Raw genomic sequence first — 18,922 nt, 5'->3', positions numbered from 1 at the left:
CATTTCAAACGGTGAAAACATCGCTAACGGTGCAAACATCTCTAACGGTGCAAACATCGCTAACGGTGCAAACGGTGCAAACATCTCGAACGGTGCAAACATCGCTAATGATGCAAACATCTCTAACGATGCAAACATCGCTAATGATGCAAACATCTCGAACGGTGCAAACATCGCTAACAGTGCAAACATTGCTAATGATGCAAACATCTCTAACGGTGCAAACATCGCTAATGATGCAAACATCTCTAACGATGCAAACATTTCAAACGGTGAAAACATCGCTAATAGTGCAAACATCTCTAATGGTGCAAAATCGCTAACGTTGCAAACATCGCTAACGGTGCAAACATCTCGAACGGTGCAAACATCTCGAACGGTGCAAACATCTCGAACGGTGCAAACATCGCTAATGATGCAAACATCTCTAACGATGCAAACATTTCAAACGGTGAAAACATCGCTAATAGTGCAAACATCTCTAACGGTGCAAAATCGCTAACGGTGCAAACATCGCTAATAGTGCAAACATCTCTAACGGTGCAAAATCGCTAACGGTGCAAACATCGCTAACGGTGCAAACATCTCGAACGGTGCAAACATCGCTAATGATGCAAACATCTCTAACGATGCAAACATCGCTAATGATGCAAACATCTCGAACGGTGCAAACATCGCTAACAGTGCAAACATCGCTAATGATGCAAACATCTCTAACGGTGCAAACATCGCTAATGATGCAAACATCTCTAACGATGCAAACATTTCAAACGGTGAAAACATTGCTAACGGTGCAAACATCGCTAACGGTGCAAACATCGCTAACGGTGCAAACGGTGCAAACATCTCGAACGGTGCAAACATCTCGAACGGTGCAAACATCGCTAATGATGCAAACATCTCTAACGATGCAAACATCGCTAATGATGCAAACATCTCGAACGGTGCAAACATCGCTAACGGTGCAAACATCGCTAATGATGCAAACATCTCTAACGATGCAAACATTTCAAACGGTGAAAACATCGCTAATAGTGCAAACATCTCTAATGGTGCAAAATCGCTAACGGTGCAAACATCGCTAACGGTGCAAACATCTCGAACGGTGCAAACGGTGCAAACATCTCGAACGGTGCAAACATCGCTAATGATGCAAACATCTCTAACGATGCAAACATTTCAAACGGTGAAAACATCGCTAACGGTGCAAACATCTCTAACGGTGCAAAATCGCTAACTGTGCAAACATCGCTAACGGTGCAAACATCGCTAACGGTGCAAACATCGCAAACGATGCAAACATCGCTAACTGTGCAAACATCGCTAACGGTGCAAACATCGCTAACTGTGCAAACATCGCTAACGGTGCAAACATCGCTAACTGTGCAAACATCGCTAACGGTGCAAACATCGCTAATGATGCAAACATCTCGAACGGTGCAAACATCGCTAACAGTGCAAACATCGCTAATGATGCAAACATCTCTAACGATGCAAACATTTCAAACGGTGAAAACATCGCTAATAGTGCAAACATCTCTAACGGTGCAAACATCGCTAACGGTGCAAACGGTGCAAACATCTCGAACGGTGCAAACATCGCTAATGATGCAAACATCTCTAACGATGCAAACATCGCTAATGATGCAAACATCTCGAACGGTGCAAACATCGCTAACAGTGCAAACATCGCTAATGATGCAAACATCTCTAACGGTGCAAACATCGCTAATGATGCAAACATCTCTAACGATGCAAACATTTCAAACGGTGAAAACATCGCTAACGGTGCAAACATCGCAAACGGTGCAAACATCTCGAACGGTGCAAACGGTGCAAACATCTCGAACGGTGCAAACATCGCTAATGATGCAAACATCTCTAACGATGCAAACATTTCAAACGGTGAAAACATCGCTAACGGTGCAAACATCTCTAACGGTGCAAAATCGCTAACTGTGCAAACATCGCTAACGGTGCAAACATCGCTAACGGTGCAAACATCGCAAACGATGCAAACATCGCTAACTGTGCAAACATCGCTAACGGTGCAAACATCGCTAACTGTGCAAACATCGCTAACGGTGCAAACATCGCTAACTGTGCAAACATCGCTAACGGTGCAAACATCGCAAACGATGCAAACGGTGCAAACATCTCGAACGGGCATATGTGGCCCCTTTAATACTTAATGTCTCCAATGTTCTGAAACACTTGAGGATATTTAACACAGGCTGGTCTCATCCTGTATTTTAACCCAAACTAAAATCTTTTCCTGAACCTAACCGAGTTGTTTCCTGAGGAGACTATCTGCACGTAACGAGCCGAGACTGCACAGAAACTTTGGGAGAAACTTTTGTCTTCAGCTATCGGACGGATATCACAGGGTGAACATTATTAATGATGCAATAGAAAGAAATCTCTGAATCCTCAAACCGAGCACATGACCTCATATATATTACATGTTTCTACGTCATTAATTTCCCCGATTGTGTCCAGTGCTCTCTCCAAAATCTGTTTTGATTCCACCGTCGCACGTGATCGACGCTGCGTATTGCTGTTCGACATCAAATCACGCGGCGGATGAATGAGAGAATTCTCGTGTGCGAATGAATGAGTGAATGAATGAGTCAGATGTATTTAAAGGGCAAACCCTACTTCCACTCTCATTATTCATTACTCATTATACTCTTTTTCTTTTAACGAGCCGGGCTCCTCACTGATTTTCTTTTTACCTATAGATGTATCTACAGTACGCTCGTTAAATCCTCCGGATGAAAGCTTCCTTTCATTTATCTCAGCGAACTCGTTAGGACGAGGGAGGCGGTACCGGACGGTCTGAGGATTCAATGCTTTATAAAGCACACTTCACTTAAAATGGATTTTCACAAAACACACAACTATAGAAAAAAAAATGTTTGTATCTGCATGCTGTACGTTATTAGGATTTCATCGATAGGTTAAGATGGAGAATAAATAAACGTAATTTTAAAGGAGCTTACAGCTTTCGAATCACCACTGACTAAAACCAAAAATGCAAATATGCTCTCGATCATGAACTCAGTGTGATTGCTATAAGCAATTTTTGTAGATAGACACATTTCAATTCTCTCTCACTCAAGTCTCATGCATTTATGGACCTCACGGGGGCTGGTATATATATATATCTCTTACAGTTATTGAGATATGAATATTTCACTGACATTGTTAAGTAATGATATTTGATATACGGGTGGCCCCATGGAGATATGGAGACGCCATATACATCTCTGGTAGTCGCCCCCTGGTGGTCAGTAGAGAGAATGCAGCTTTAACACATGAAGCATAGACTTCTATACAACCAGAGGAGTCGCCCCCTGGTGGTCAGGAGAGAGAGTGCAGCTTTAACACATGAAGCATAGACTTCTATACAACCAGAGTTGTCGCCCCCTGGTGGTCAAGAGAGAGAGTGCAGCTTTAACACATGAAGCATAGACTTCTATACAACCAGAGTTGTCGCCCCCTGGTGGTCAAGAGAGAGAATGCAGCTTTAACACATGAAGCATAGACTTCTATACAACCAGAGGAGTCAACCCCTGGTGGTCAGTAGAGAGAATGCAGCTTTAACACATGAAGCAGACTTCTATACAACCAGAGGAGTCGCCCCTTGGTGGTCAAGAGAGAGAATGCAGCTTTAACACATGAAGCATAGACTTCTATACAACCAGAGGAATCGCCCCCTGGTGGTCAGGAGAGAGAATGCAGCTTTAACACATGAAGCATAGACTTCTATACAACCAGAGGAGTCGCCCCCTGGTGGTCAGGAGAGAGAATACAGCTTTAACACATGAAGCATAGACTTCTATACAACCAGAGGAGTCGCCCCCTGGTGGTCAGGAGAGAGACTGCAGCTTTAACACATGAAGCATAGACTTCTATACAACCAGAGGAGTCGCCCCCTGGTGGTCAGGAGAGAGAATGCAGCTTTAACACATGAAGCATAGACTTCTATACAAACAGAGTCGTCGCCCCCTGGTGGTCAAGAGAGAGAATACAGCTTTAACACATGAAGCATAGACTTCTATACAACCAGAGGAGTCTCCCCCTGGTGGTCAGGAGAGAGCGCAGCTTTAACACATGAAGCATAGACTTCTATACAACCAGAGTTGTCGCCCCCTGGTGGTCAAGAGAGAGAATGCAACTTTAACACATGAAGCATAGACTTCTATACAACCAGAGGAGTCTCCCCCTGGTGGTCAGGAGAGAGTGCAGCTTTAACACATGAAGCATAGACTTCTATACAACCAGAGTTGTCGCCCCCTGGTGGTCAAGAGAGAGAATGCAACTTTAACACATGAAGCATAGACTTCTATACAACCAGAGGAGTCAACCCCTGGTGGTCAGTAGAGAGAATGCAGCTTTAACACATGAAGCATAGACTTCTATACAACCAGAGGAGTCGCCCCTTAGTGGTCAGGAGAGAGAATGCAGCTTTAACACATGAAGCATAGACTTCTATACAACCAGAGTCGTCGCCCCCTGGTGGTCAAGAGAGAGAATGCAGCTTTAACACATGAAGCATAGACTTCACTCGGCAGAAGCGGAGGTTGCCACCAGATATAAACATGATATTTCTACAATTCCGTTGACCTTTATTAAAAAGACACTTGGGAAACAGGTTCTCCATTAGCTGACGTGTGTGCGTGACATATTTCAGCACGGCACCAATAGCTCCACCTCATAACCAAATTCCACAAAGTTGCGTCCATTGTTACTGCTAGGAGTCACCAAAGTCAGAAATGTTCATGTTTATTATCAGCACTCATCTTTTCTTTTCTTTTCTGCAATCATAAAATGTTTCTGAAAAACATAACACATTAATGATGCCTCGTCTAGTTTTGTCAGATATTCTCTCATCACTGTGTTGGTCTCTTTTTAGTTTAGTGCAATTTTTCCACTGAGGTCAAACAAAAGTGGTCTTCAAAGGAAAAATGGATGTGTCATTTCCTGCGTGCTAATCCCGACCGTCACCGTAATCCTGATAATGACCTCGTTATAACTTCAGATCCTCTGTCGCTGGCAAAACAAAAAACAAAAAACAAAAACATAAATGTGCTACTTTGTCGTTATGAAGCTCTTCATAATGTATTCGCCGGGGTTTCCGAGGGACCCCCACCTTTTTACTTTTTCACGGCCCGTTCGAGATTTAGACGCTTCCATTATTCACGGCCCCCCCCCCCCCCCCCCCCCCCGACGAGGCGACATGATCCCATTTAGCTCCCGAACACCGGCGGGGGGGGGGCCACGTGAACACGGTGAGCCTCATTCGTGGCGTCGTCACGGTCGACCTTACAAAAACGATGTCACCGCCACTTGCTCTACTTGGTATGGACGTCATCGGGCTGTGCGTGTGCGTGCGTCTGGGCGTGTGATATATAATAATGTATGACGGAGGAAAGCGTATTGTGCGTTTGTCAACGGGAACAAAAAACACAAGAAGGAAGTGAATGATGGCTGAATTCCATTTAGCTGCTTTGGTTTCAGGCTCCCTGAGGCTCTGTTCTGGTTCTCTGGCCACAATGGAGCCATTGTTAGTGTATTTAGTGACACCTGGAAAAAAAACAACAACTAAAAGACCTGTTCTCACATCTAATGAATGTCGAGGTTCTCTTTTTTTTTTTTTTTTTTACTTTCAGGTTCATTAACACAACAAGTAGAACCACTCCTTGCTCTTCCTCACCTCGAGGAGCCACTTCATCCACTCCGCTTGGATCGAGCCGCCTGGCGTGACAACAACCCCCCCCCCCCCCCCCCCAAAGGAAGACCAAAAACAACAAAAGAAAAAACCCAAACAATCCCGGTTCACTTGACGCACACAGTAGCCGAGAGTTCACAAAGTCCCACGTCACTCGGTAGCCCGATATAGACCGAGAGACAAAAGGCGTGGATGAAACCCGAGCTTCGCCAGCCTCCTTTCTGTTGCCATGACGACGGCAGCCGTGCGGTGAGAATAAAATAAATAAATAAATAAAACGACAACAAAACAAAACAGAACAGAGCTCAGACGACCTGTGGCAACGGGGCTTCACCCACTGGGAGGGTGGGGGTGGCAGGGGGGGTGTGATTGACAGATCTTAACCTGGCAACCCCAAAATGAATATGAGCAACTTTTTTTAGACGGGGGGAAAAGAAGAAGAAATGAGACGTTTACAAATGATTCTCTCGTCCACTTGTTCCTCTGCATCGCGGCCCCCGTGTGGTTCAGGGCGTGTTTGCTGCCGCTGGCAGGTGGAGAAGCAGGTTGAGCGGGTTGTTCCCTGAATGCCACTCTGTTGAGCCCTCCTCCTCCTCCTCCTCCTCCTCTTCGTCGTCTCTCCGGGGCCCGACTGCTGATTCATTCTCACATGTTTGGCAGCTCTGAGGAGAGATTTAGTTGCACCTGTTCTCATCTGATATAGCCTAAGAATAAGGTAAGGATTTACCGAGGAGAAGATTTAATTTGTTTTTTTGTTGTCTGTTTAATTCTTTCTTCCCGGGGGGGAGTAGATGTGGGTGATTTTTTATTTTTTTTTCTTCCTTCCGGTCTATTTAATAACATTTTGAGTCGTGAATTTCATTTTCAAGTTAACAAAAAAAAAGTTACCGTCGTCGAGCGACAAACATACTGAAGGACTTTACATGATACAAGCAAAGAGCCGAAGAAGTTACATCATTTACTGAAGTATTAAAAAATATGAACTCACTTCAGTATTAGCAACAAAATGTACTTCAGAGGATGAAAAGTAGATTTTAAACTGCTTCGTCAGAATCAGAACCTGCCGAGTATATTTTCTACATGTGAGGATTTTGTCGTGGCGGGCGGTGCAACACGGGACAACAACATTAATACAAACAACAACATCAACACAGTGCAGCAATTGAAACACACTGTACGCCGTGAGTAGTTTAACATTTACATATGAAACATATGATCTGCCGTTTATCTGCCAAGTCTGTAACACAAATAATAGCTCGCTGTAATTTCCTGAGCAACAGGTGTCGGATGCGAAGGATGTTTTGAACGTGGACAGGAAGTGACACGCAAAAAAAAAACAGGACGCACTGGTTTTGAAATTTTGACAAACAAACCATGAAATACTGGTCTTAAAGACAAACCAGTGTCGTACTGGTTCTACAGCACCTTCCGTCATTTACACCACGTGTCACACTTCAACTTGTTCTGCTAGCTTAAGAAGCAAGAACTTAATACACAAATGTACAATATGTTCTTATTTAGTCATTCATTCAAGATACCTTTGGGGGATTCTTTTGGCAGACAATGTGGGGAGAGAGGGAGGAAGTGCATTAATTGTATGACTGAAGCTTTCATAACTCCATATAGAAGGGTCACTATTGAGACATGCACATGTCGTTTTAACCTTTTTTTTCTGTCAGTTTTTCGATGGCAGACGGCGTTAAATACCACCTTAGTCCGAAGCCAACGCGCAATCGAGAACCAAAACACGGCACCAGAAACCGATTTGACTCCTTTGGGCATCGAGTAATCTTTTCTTTGGTGCCCCAAACGGCTCCGAGTAGAAGTTTCTTCTGACTGATCTTTGACTTGAGAGCATCACGGATGTTTAAAAAAAAAAAAAGAAGCAATTTTCCAGCCAGGTGAGGATTCGTCAAACCGGTCTGTTTATTCCGGTTAATTATTCCCACCACTGCGGCGTTATAAGCTCCGGGGGGGAGGGGGGGGGGGGGAATCGTTCCGATTCCCACGTCGTCAAAACACCGACCGGCAAGAGAGCGCGATGACGTGGGTATGAAGACCAAGAACCCATCAAGGGGGGAGCGGATGGAGGTGGGTCGGTCCACCAAACACAGGACTTTCATTTGGGAGACCGGGGTTCGCGTCCCAAAGTGTTGTTGAGTGCATTCTAATGAGGCTACGTACGTACTTAGTTTAAAAATGACCTTAACATAAGTGGTTTTGATTGATTTCACAACAATAACCACTTGTTTACTGCGAAGAGGAGCGTCGTAGCTTGCGCGTTCGCGAAGGTGTCAATAAGCCGAGGACTGGCGGCTGAGTGCCGGGAAGTCGGCATGGCAACTCGAGTGGTTTGATTGATCTGGCATTCGCACAGCCGGCTGCGCCATAAACCAGTTATAGCAGACAAAAAGAAAAGAAAAACAAACAGAAATGTGTCTGATAAACAAGCTCGATGTGAAACTGACCACCAAGGGACATTCCTGGCTTATTGACAGGCGACACCATTGCGTGTTTTCATTTAATACACATTGAAGAGCGTGAGCTTCTTTTGGAAGCGTGCAATCGGTGAGAAGTTTGTTTTAAAAAAAAAAAAGATTTACGTGATGATTGTTGTTGTTGTTGTTGTTGTGATGCAACGGCAAGCTAAACGATCCATTTTGGGTTAGGGCCATTGTGAAGCCGGGCCAGAAAACGAGGGAATCGGGGGGCCGGATTCCAAAGTAAAAAGCACTATTTACAGACGTCGGGATTAAACGAAGGAGGCTAATTAGTTTAAGAAGAGGTCTCAATTAAAAGTCTTTTGCAGCCAATTCAAATGGTTTAAACGGGTATTCAACCTCGATTGCTTTATAATGCATTGAGTACTTGACTTACACCTTTTCAGTGCTCGTATAAGGGCTATGAAGTAGCCCATGAGAATATTAGACATGAGTTTAAAGTGGAACATTTTGTTTGCTCTGACATTTCGGAAAATAATGCAACGGACGGGTGGGGTCGAGCATTAAAAATGAGCACAACCGCCTTTTTTACGTGTTCGTAACCTGCGCGCCATCAGCGGAGGCTCGCCACGCGCGAAGAGGAAGTGAAGTGCCAGGAGACGATATATATATTTTGGCATCTGCCCCACGGGCTGGTTGTTGTTGTCAGCACCTCCGCTCTTTGAAATCCGGTTTGAGCGAACAGCAACCTGCAGCAACCCCGTAAGGATCGCATTTCCAACCGCCAGTCCAAATGTGGCTTTCGGATCCGATTTGCTAATGTCGCCTTTTTTTCCGTGTGTTAATTCGTCCCCGCTTAGTCAAATCAATCTGAATGCAATCTGGATATGCCAAATAAATAATTTCCCTCCCAGTGAAAAAAAAAAAAAGGCCCTGCAGGGAATAACTGGAGCCGAGTGAAGAGCAAAAAACACACACACACACACACAGGGCACACCTGTGTAAATTCCCCTCTGTCATTGAGCTCTCACCGGAGACCGTGTTGAACTCTGGGTAACCCGCTGTGCAACAATGCCGGCTGTGAACGCGCTGAAAAAAAAAATTCCACCCAACAAGCTCCAGATGCCGCAGCAGACGTGGTTGTCGTGTTTGTGACGTCACGCCAACTGCTCCCTGACGGACGGGCGGCGGCGAGACCGGATTAGTCCTTCGAGGATTTACATTGTGACTCGTGTCGGTGCCGCTGACCTGAGCTGTAAAAGGCCAGAAAAGGAGTTCTGATGGTTATTTGACCGGCACGAGAGAAAGTGGCCATTTTTGTTAGTTATGTAATAATCTTTGAAATACAAGTAGGGACCCGGCGCTGCCTCTGGCCGGCAGCCCGCCGTTAGCCTCCTTTCCTGTCACCTTTGTAGGATTAAAGCATGGCGGAATTATATAATCTAGTTAACTAGCCAGCTCGTTATGTTCTGTAACCAGTGTAGCAATAAAATAAAGTGAGAAGCTTTTAAGTTGGAGTGTGTGGACGAAGTGCTACGTTGTTACATTTGAACTCATTTATCCTGCTACGTTGATATAAACATTATAAAATGTTGTTTGTTTATAAATAATAACTTGTTATATTTAAAGCACCTATGAAAGCAAAGCAATTTAACAATAAACCATCAGAAAACCGGCAGTACGGTTCAGCAAAAGGTTTAATTTAAACTCTGATCAAACGCTACAATAGATGAAACAATAAAACCAAATCGATACAATAAGAACAAAAATAAATGAATAAGTCAATATAAATTAAACAATACCAATAAAATAATGCAGAAAAGAGTGTTCAACATTTTAAAACACTTGACACTTTGAAAACAATGGACGACATACTTATCATCAAGAAACATAACAATGTTTGATGTTCTCTCTTGTGTTTCAGAGTGAAACCAACGGGAACATGGGACTGTACTTAAAGATCACAGTCGGCCTCCTTCTGCTCGTCCAAGCTCTTCACCTGGCATCGCTCCAAAGTTCAACTGACTCTCCGGGGCGGACAATCGATAAAAGCTGGCTGCGTAAGATGGTTGGGAGTCAAAACGTTGACGATGCGGAGGACGACCAGAGGCCCGATGGCGCGGCTTCCGGTAACAACGACAGCGACGGGGTAGCATCCGGCTTCTTGTCGGCACACACCGAAGAGGAGAACAACGTGGCCGACCAATACCAACTCCCAAATGAAATATCTCAGGAACTGACCGCCGTCACCGGGTCTCCTACGTTCCCCTCGACGCCTCAAACCGACGAACCAAACGCCACCATTTCTCCAAGTGTTCCAGCAACTACGGTCCCCGGAGACTCGAGCCGGATCAACGGGGCCGAAGCCGGCGAAGGACTTGACGACTCGAAGGAGAACGTGGCCGCCCGAGATCAGCTCACCAATGAAACGTCTAACGACCTGACCGCTGTCACCGGGTCTCCTACGTTCCCCTCGACGCTTCAAACCGACCAACCAAACGCCACCATTTCTCCAAATACAGCCGTGACCACAGGGCCCGGAAACTCAAGCCGGATCAACGGGACTGATGCCGAGGAGGGCCTTCAAAACTCGACAGCGACGACCTCCCAAATACCCACGACTCATCTGAGCGAACAAAGCTCCACCAGCTCTCCAGATATCACCAATAGCACCGTTTCACAGACGACAACCTCGGTTCCGGGCAGCAACGAGACACTGAGACCCGACGCAACAGAATCTACCAACGCAACAGAATCTACCAACGCAACAGAATCTACCAACACAACAACTGTGTTACCTACAACGACGCAAGGGGCGACTGCAACCGCCGTTACTCCGATCTCACCCGAGAGGTCCAACAGGACCGACGCAGAGGGGAGCAGCTCAGAGAGAGGTACATTACCTGGTGCACATAGTGTCTGGTGCACATAGTGTCTGGTGCACATAGTATCTGGTGCACATAGTATCTGGTGCACAAAATATCTGGTGAACATGTCTGGTGCACATAGTGTGTGGTACACATAGTGTCTGGTGCACATAGTATCTGGTACACATAGTGTCTGGTGCACATAGTATCTGGTGCACATAGTATCTGGTGCACAAAATATCTGGTGAACATGTCTGGTGCACATAGTGTGTGGTACACATAGTGTCTGGTGCACATAGTATCTGGTACACATAGTGTCTGGTGCACATAGTATCTGGTACACATAGTGTCTGGTGCACATAGTGTCTGGTGCACATAGTGTCTGGTGCACATAGTATCTGGTGCACATAGTGTCTGGTGCACATAGTGTCTGGTGCACATAGTGTCTGGTGCACATAGTGTCTGGTGCACATAGTGTCTGGTGCACATAGTGTCTGGTGCACATAGTATCTGGTGCACATAGTATCTGGTGCACATAGTGTCTGGTGCACATAGTATCTGGTGCACATAGTGTCTGGTGCACATAGTGTCTGGTGCACATAGTGTCTGGTACACATAGTATCTGGTGCACATAGTATCTGGTGTAAATAGTGTCTAGTGCACATAGTATCTGGTAGTCTCTGGTGCACATTTTGGTTACCAGAAAAAACTGCTTTTAGTGTGTGGCTAACATCACTTTTTAGACAGATTCCAGCAAAAAGAAAACTGCATTTGTGTGAAATGTCAAGCAGAAGCAGAACAGGCACAAGATCCTTTCCAGTTCACCTTTAGAGACGTATAGTAACACAATGCTTATTGCTCAAGATAAGCAATAAGTAGTTTCCTTTTGCGTCTTTTAGAAGTTTCCCACTGGCTGAGGACAAACGCCCGTTCATTCAAAAGGAAAAGGTTGGATTGGGTTTCACGCGCTATCGATGTGGCGGCTGTGAGGAGAAGGGTCTATTACAAGCACCTTTTTAGCAGGACAATGAACCCCTGTTTTAGTGACAAAAACCCCGGTCGGGGACTGAGGTCAAAGATACTCGCGCCGGCTTCGCGCTGGAGCGTGAGACTCCTCTTTTGGTGTCAACCACAAGATCAGGGAAGATACGATTTGGAAAAAAGCGCTTTTTCGTATCAGCAGTGTGAATATTTCTATTTAGCAAAGCAACTTCTCCTGCAAAGTATACGTGGGCGAAAAACTAGCGACACCGCGTAAAAAAAAGAAGGCCTTCACAGTGCTGGCACGAGGTTGGGATGACTGTAAAATAAAACTTCACACGGACAGATGTGACAGCGGGATATAACACCGAGAGATGAGAGCAATAAACATTGGAAAACAGTTGTGTAACTACCGGCGACACAAGACAAAAAAAAAAAAAAGAGAGAAACTCCATGGTTACCGTGACAGGCAGAGCACAGCGTGTGCACAAAAGAAAAGAAACTGTACAAAAAGCACAGACGGTTGAGGACAGATAAACTTTAGAGGCTAAAAATATGAGCGGAGGAAACTTTAATGTCACCGTTATCAATGTGTGGAAAAAAAAAAGGGGTCAATTTTTCTGAGCAATTGTGCAACAACACGGAGGCTTCGTAGTCCGAACCAAGACGGGAAACTTCAATACTCCTTTCAACGCGAGACAAAAGGCAGCGCAGCCCACATCCACTCCTTCTATTCTTGATTTTCACAATAAAAGCCTTTTTTTTTTTCAACATATACTACATAACTGTTTATCAACTGAAAAAAGTGCTGTAACTGTGGAAAATTCGCATCACTGCTCGTATGAATAGTTTGTTGTGAAATATTTACACGTGGGTATTTCACATTTCAGTAGTTTATCTGCTATGCCACCAGGTGTGTCTAGGCCTGAAGAGTCTACAACCACATTAGTGATCGCATCAAAATGCTAAATAGCTCACAATGTCAATGTTAACATGTCCGAGTTTAGCATATATACAGCGTTCTCATCTTCTCATTAGCACCAAACACAAAGTACAGCTGAGCCTGATGGGATTATCACCACCTTTTGCAAATTAACCACATTTGTCACATTTGTTTATCTCAGCATGGAGGTACATGACAAGTCAGGGAGTTACCAAAATGATTATAATTCATCCTGCGATGAACATTAATGTCCTCATGCTGGCGCTAGGGGAAAAAGTCAGAGGATCACCAAAGTCAGTTAGGATTCATCCTCAGGGGACGGACCAATCCATCCCATAGTTGTTGAGCTACAGTATATCAGACATCACCACATCACATCCAGAGAGCGACTTAATCACCTACATGGGATTTGGATTGGCGTAACGTGGATTTGTTTACGTGCATTCTCATGTTTCACTAAATCTACATGAAATTCCCATGAGAGAAAATAAATGTATTCAAAAGAAGTCGGGTAAGATCGACAGAAAGTATGACGAACAAACACTTCCACTCATATTGTATTACGTCTTCTTTCCAATGAAGGGAATAATGCACAAAAAAAAGGTTCAACTTGCCCCGGGTTTAGGTTAAATTGATCCCAGCAAGTGGGTAATTGAGCTATTTGAGGATAAACGGAGCTGCTGAATTATTTATGTGCGAGTCCTGATAAAATACGACTGTAGTATTTCTTTGTCAAAGGATATTGAAAACAACTCTGTCGCTTTCAGAAACAGACCTTTTTTTTTCTTCCCCCAACTGATGTTGCCCTGAACTCAAACGCTGAAAAAAAACCTAGTATATTTGGTTTTATATTTCCGCGGTTACACATTAAGTTAAAAGCACAAATGGTTCAAATAGGGCGCGTTATAAAAATTCACACTGCTGTTGTGTGAGAGCACAGAGGTTAACGTGTGCAGGTAATTATTAGCTCTGAGCTATAATTACATGTAAAATAAGTATACATACACAGTACTGAATCGGTTATATAATTAAAAGTTAAAAGTCATGCGACGTAATGGGAACTATAGTAATATTCCGCCACGTTTCACCTCATCGAGATGTCGATGATGGCAGCCTGCCGTCTTTACATATTCAAATAAATTATCATGAATTCGGCTGGTTAATTGCATTAATTGTGGCGCTGTAAATTAGACAAATCTGTACAGCTGACTAATTGGGATGCGTGTGTACAGTAAAACGCACTGTTCAGCTGCAATTATCTGCCAATTAGCCCTCAAAGACAGCGGTTGATATGAATAACGTCGCTGTTGACATATTTATTTAATTTTTTTTGTCTCCCACCCTCTCGACCCCTCACTCCTCTGAATAAAAGGTTTGTCAGCAGACGCCCACCGAACTAAAAAGATGGGAGCGTGGGCAGCCGTACTGGGCATCGGGGTGGCTATGACCCTCATTGGACTGGTGGCCTTCGTCATCCTGAAGAAGAGACTCCATCCGGGTTTCTCTCACCGTAAACTGGTTGAGGAGTACCCTTCAGACCCAGGTATGTGCTGACTTCATGGTATTTTAAAGGGAAAGTCCACCCTACGACATATAGAATCACACTGTTAAGCATCACTCTGTAATTGCTGGATCAGGAGGTAAATAGGGTTGGTAATTTTGATATCTATATATAAATATGACAGATTGCAAGTTCAACCAATATAATTGTAATATACGATCACACGATAGTCATATCACCTGAAAAACAGCACTTGTTTTAATACTAACAGAAGACGTACGAGACGGTTAAATTACCTGATAATATACCTTCTGCTAAGCCCGCCCCCCCCCCCCCCCCCCCCACACACTGCTACTCCGTCAAGTTGTCAGAGCTACGTTACCATTGGAGCCCACACTGTCACTAACTGCACTACCTGAATAAATAATAATATTTGGAAAAACTAAAAAGAAACAGGGTATACAGAAGAGTTGACAAAATGCAGGACATATCTAAGATGACAAAGGGACTAAAATGTGTTTGAAGGACATATCTAAGATGTCAAAGGGACTAAAATGTGTTTGAAGGACATATCTAAGATGTCAAAGGGACTAAAATGTGTTTGAAGGACATATCCAAGATGACAAAGGGACTAAAATGTGTTTGAAGGACATATCTAAGATGACAAAGGGACTAAAATGTGTTTGAAGGACATATCCAAGATGACAAAGGGACTAAAATGTGTTTGAAGGACATATCTAAGATGACAAAGGGACTAAAATGTGTTTGAAGGACATATCCAAGATGACAAAGGGACTAAAATGTGTTTGAAGGACATATCCAAGATGACAAAGGGACTAAAATGTGTTTGAAGGACATATCTAAGATGACAAAGGGACTACAATGTGTTTGAAGGACATATCCAAGATGACAAAGGGACTAAAATGTGTTTGAAGGACATATCTAAGATGACAAAGGGACTAAAATGTGTTTGAAGGACATATCCAAGATGTCAAAGGGACTAAAATGTGTTTGAAGGACATATCTAAGATGACAAAGGGACTAAAATGTGTTTGAAGGACATATCCAAGATGTCAAAGGGACTAAAATGTGTTTGAAGGACATATCTAAGATGACAAAGGGACTAAAATGTGTTTGAAGGACATATCCAAGATGACAAAGGGACTAAAATGTGTTTGAAGGACATATCCAAGATGTCAAAGGGACTAAAATGTGTTTGAAGGACATATCCAAGATGTCAAAGGGACTCAAATGTGTTTGAAGGACATATCTAAGATGACAAAGGGACTAAAATGTGTTTGAAGGACATATCTAAAATGACAAAGGGACTAACATGGGTTCGAAGGACATATCCAAGATGTCAAAGGGACTAAAATGTGTTTGAAGGACATATCCAAGATGACAAAGGGACTAAAATGTGTTTGAAGGACATATCCAGGATGCCTGGTCAGATCTGGGCTACGATTGGTTAGTCTTCCTTTGAGGGCCGGCACTTAGCCGGTCAGTTAGCTTTACGGCTACCTCCCTCTTTATGCTAAGCTAAGCTAACCAGCTGCTGGCCGTGGCTACATATTTAACGTACAGACATGAGAGGCATCGATCTTCTCGTCTAACTCTCAGCAAAAATGCCAATATTTGTATTTACCAAAATGTCAAACTATATAACTTTCAGCCCCTTGGTTCCTCTGACACACACACACACACACACACGGTAAGCCTACCATGCAAAATAGGATCATGTTCTTCAGTGTGACAGTTTGCAATTTGTCTCAATCATCCCGTGAACTAACAGCATTTTTTCTTGTCGCCGTTCCCTCCGACACGCCCTCAAACCTTAACCTTCCCAGTTCAGGTCCGACCGAAATGAATCCGCGCGTTTGTTTTTCTGGCTGCATCGCAAACAAAAAGTATGTCAAGAATAAATAGTTTCAGTCGCCAACGCCCCAGCCAACAATTGTTCCACAAACAAAAAGGACTGAAGATGCCCGAGCATATTTATATCCCAATGTTACAAATAAGCTTTACAATCTTTACGACACTTTTCTATTGGAGAAGAAAGAAAACCAACAAATTAAACTGAAATGGGAAAATAAAGGAGTGTAATGTCGTCCTTGTTTTAACCCCATCACACCTCTCAGCCCTGTTATTTACAATAATAAACATGTTTGCATTTTTGTTTAAACATTTATTTCAACATTCCTTATTTTTAGGTCTGTAAACATGTCTGTGCTGCAGTTGTTTTTCTGTAGCTAGGAGTAATTCGGGTACTCCGGTGCACCCACTCACCTTCAATCGGCCTTGTTTACTCCTACCTCTGCTCGGCGTAGTGATTTACTCAATTTCCCCAAAATGACTTTGAAAATGCTCCGCGGATTGGAACGTGGGTCCTGTTGCCTTCGGTACTTCTAGGTGAGGAACACAGGAACGACGGCGGTGGGTTTATTCCAGAAAAGTGCTTCGCGTGATGGATTTGTTTGGATGCGACGAGGCTCGGCAAAAAGGAAAACGCTCGCTTTCTTGAACCAAAAGGGATTTCTTTTGTCTTTCAGGGTAAAAAGAAAAATACAAACTTTACAAAGTTGGACTGTAAAATATATATCAAAAGGATGTTGACAATAAAAAAAAAACACAAAGTGGACCCACAATCACCAGAAACACATTATAACAGCAATGCAAGTGTTTTAAGTAAAAAAACTAACTGTAAATTACAACTTCCACTGTAAATCCATCAATAACAGGGGGAGTACATTTATATTTGTCGGCATAATACAATGTCACAGTGAGGCTTTATAGACCAGTGGTTCTCAAATTGGGGTATGTGAAGGCACTCTAGGGCACAAATTTAAAATGAGCATCCATGAAAAAAAATCCTTAAAAAAAAAAAATTGAATTGCATATATTCTATATTAAATCAGACACGGATGGAAAAATGCTGCATGTTACATCTTCTTTTCCACCCAAAATGCTTCGCACTGGTCAGGGTTATATTTCACATATACATCACTGAAAAAAGGTTGAGAACCACTGTTATGGACAATAAACGTCCCATTAACATTGTCTGCTTCCTAGTTCTCAGATTAGACAACGGCGGCCCTTTGGACTTGAACTTCGGCGGTTCGGCGTATTACAACCCGTCGCTCCATCGGAACAACATCCAAATGAACATCGTTCCCGACCCCCGCTGAGACCGAAGTCACGAACTCCCCTCCAAAGAAAGTCGTGGCCTGTCGCGCTTCTTTTGGTCGGTCGATACGCAACCGTGTGACGTGGACTTTTTGTAAATAAGCCAATGGAAGAGGCCATTGTGGATGCGCTGGTGGAGTGTTTTCAACCACAAATGATACTTCAGATTATGCATTGCGTTAAAAGGAGATTTATTGCATTGAGATTTATTGCTTTGAAAGGGATCACTGAAGGCAATTGCACAGCGACGGCCAAAAATGAACCGTCAGCCATTTATGGATGTTGCCAAAGGGGTATCGAATGAAGTCTTTCCTAATGAAGAATATGCTTTGCAGCCGCTGAAGGATGTTAAAAATGTGTATTTGTCATTACTTTTGGTTTCAAGTGTAATATACATGTATTTTTCTGCGCGTGAATAGGAACCGCATATGTAGAAGACGAGCAAAACAAAGACGTTAGCATATAATCAGATCAAACCACAATGTGACCCACAAAAGATGCAAAAACACGAGTAGAAAGAAAATAAATACCGCTGTTGTTCTGCAGCCGTAAAACAACAGGCGACACAGCTGGCCCGCCGAGGCGTTTTGCAACACCCCGTCAGCAGCCACGGCGAACAATAACACGATCCATAAAACAATCACATGGTGGCATCGGGAAGGAGGTGAGAATGTAAATCTTCCGACTCTCAGAGAAGCAATACGTCAAACGTAAAGACTCCAGCTTGAGGGGGGGGGGGTGCCTTTGGTCTTATTACTCGGTAGCAACAACTATATCATCATAATGTACCGCTTAAGTCTTCTGACCTCCAGGTAGCGAGTTTCCGTAGCGACAGTGTACACCTGCAGGATATTTAGAGCGAATTTAAAATATACCTTTATTGCTGAATTTAAATTCATTTAAAACATTTTTTATTTTTTTTAAAGCGGCTGATACAATAGTTGTGCAAGTAGGAAATAGGATTGACTACATTTTCTATATATATATATATTATAATAATAGTAGTAGGAAATAGAAAGCGATGAAATACATTTTCTCCTTTTTTTTAATATATATAATGCCTTTTGTAAAATCATAAAATATTTCATAATTGTGAATTTTTCAACTTTCTTACTTTTCTACGCCATATTAAAAAAAAACACTTAATAATATATATATGTGAATCTAGAAAAGTCCTTTCAGCTCGATCCTATCGCTCATCGTCAGCACCTGAGTGAAGCTCAAACAATGTGCATCCTGATGATGATTGATGTGCGCATCGTCTCGGGGGCC

The 18,922-nt window shown here is 43.3% G+C and overlaps 1 protein-coding gene across 1 annotated transcript; it reads left to right on the top strand.

Annotated features, from left to right (window-relative positions):
- Nucleotides 1–6,146: 6,146 nt before the first annotated feature.
- On the top strand, nt 6,147–18,139 carry muc15 (mucin 15, cell surface associated). Its single transcript, XM_034529425.1, has 4 exons — nt 6,147–6,449; nt 10,100–11,069; nt 14,339–14,509; nt 17,537–18,139. Exons 2-4 carry the CDS (start codon nt 10,118–10,120, stop codon nt 17,650–17,652), a joined length of 1,239 nt encoding a protein of 412 aa, XP_034385316.1. The 5' UTR covers nt 6,147–6,449; nt 10,100–10,117; the 3' UTR covers nt 17,653–18,139.
- The last annotated feature ends 783 nt before the right edge of the window (nt 18,140–18,922 follow it).

This window comes from Cyclopterus lumpus, chromosome 3 (assembly GCF_009769545.1).
Source record: "Cyclopterus lumpus isolate fCycLum1 chromosome 3, fCycLum1.pri, whole genome shotgun sequence".
In the NCBI taxonomy this organism is placed as follows: domain Eukaryota; kingdom Metazoa; phylum Chordata; class Actinopteri; order Perciformes; family Cyclopteridae; genus Cyclopterus; species Cyclopterus lumpus.
Note: the sequence above shows the minus strand (reverse complement) of the source record. Positions and strands in the feature narration are given on the sequence as shown.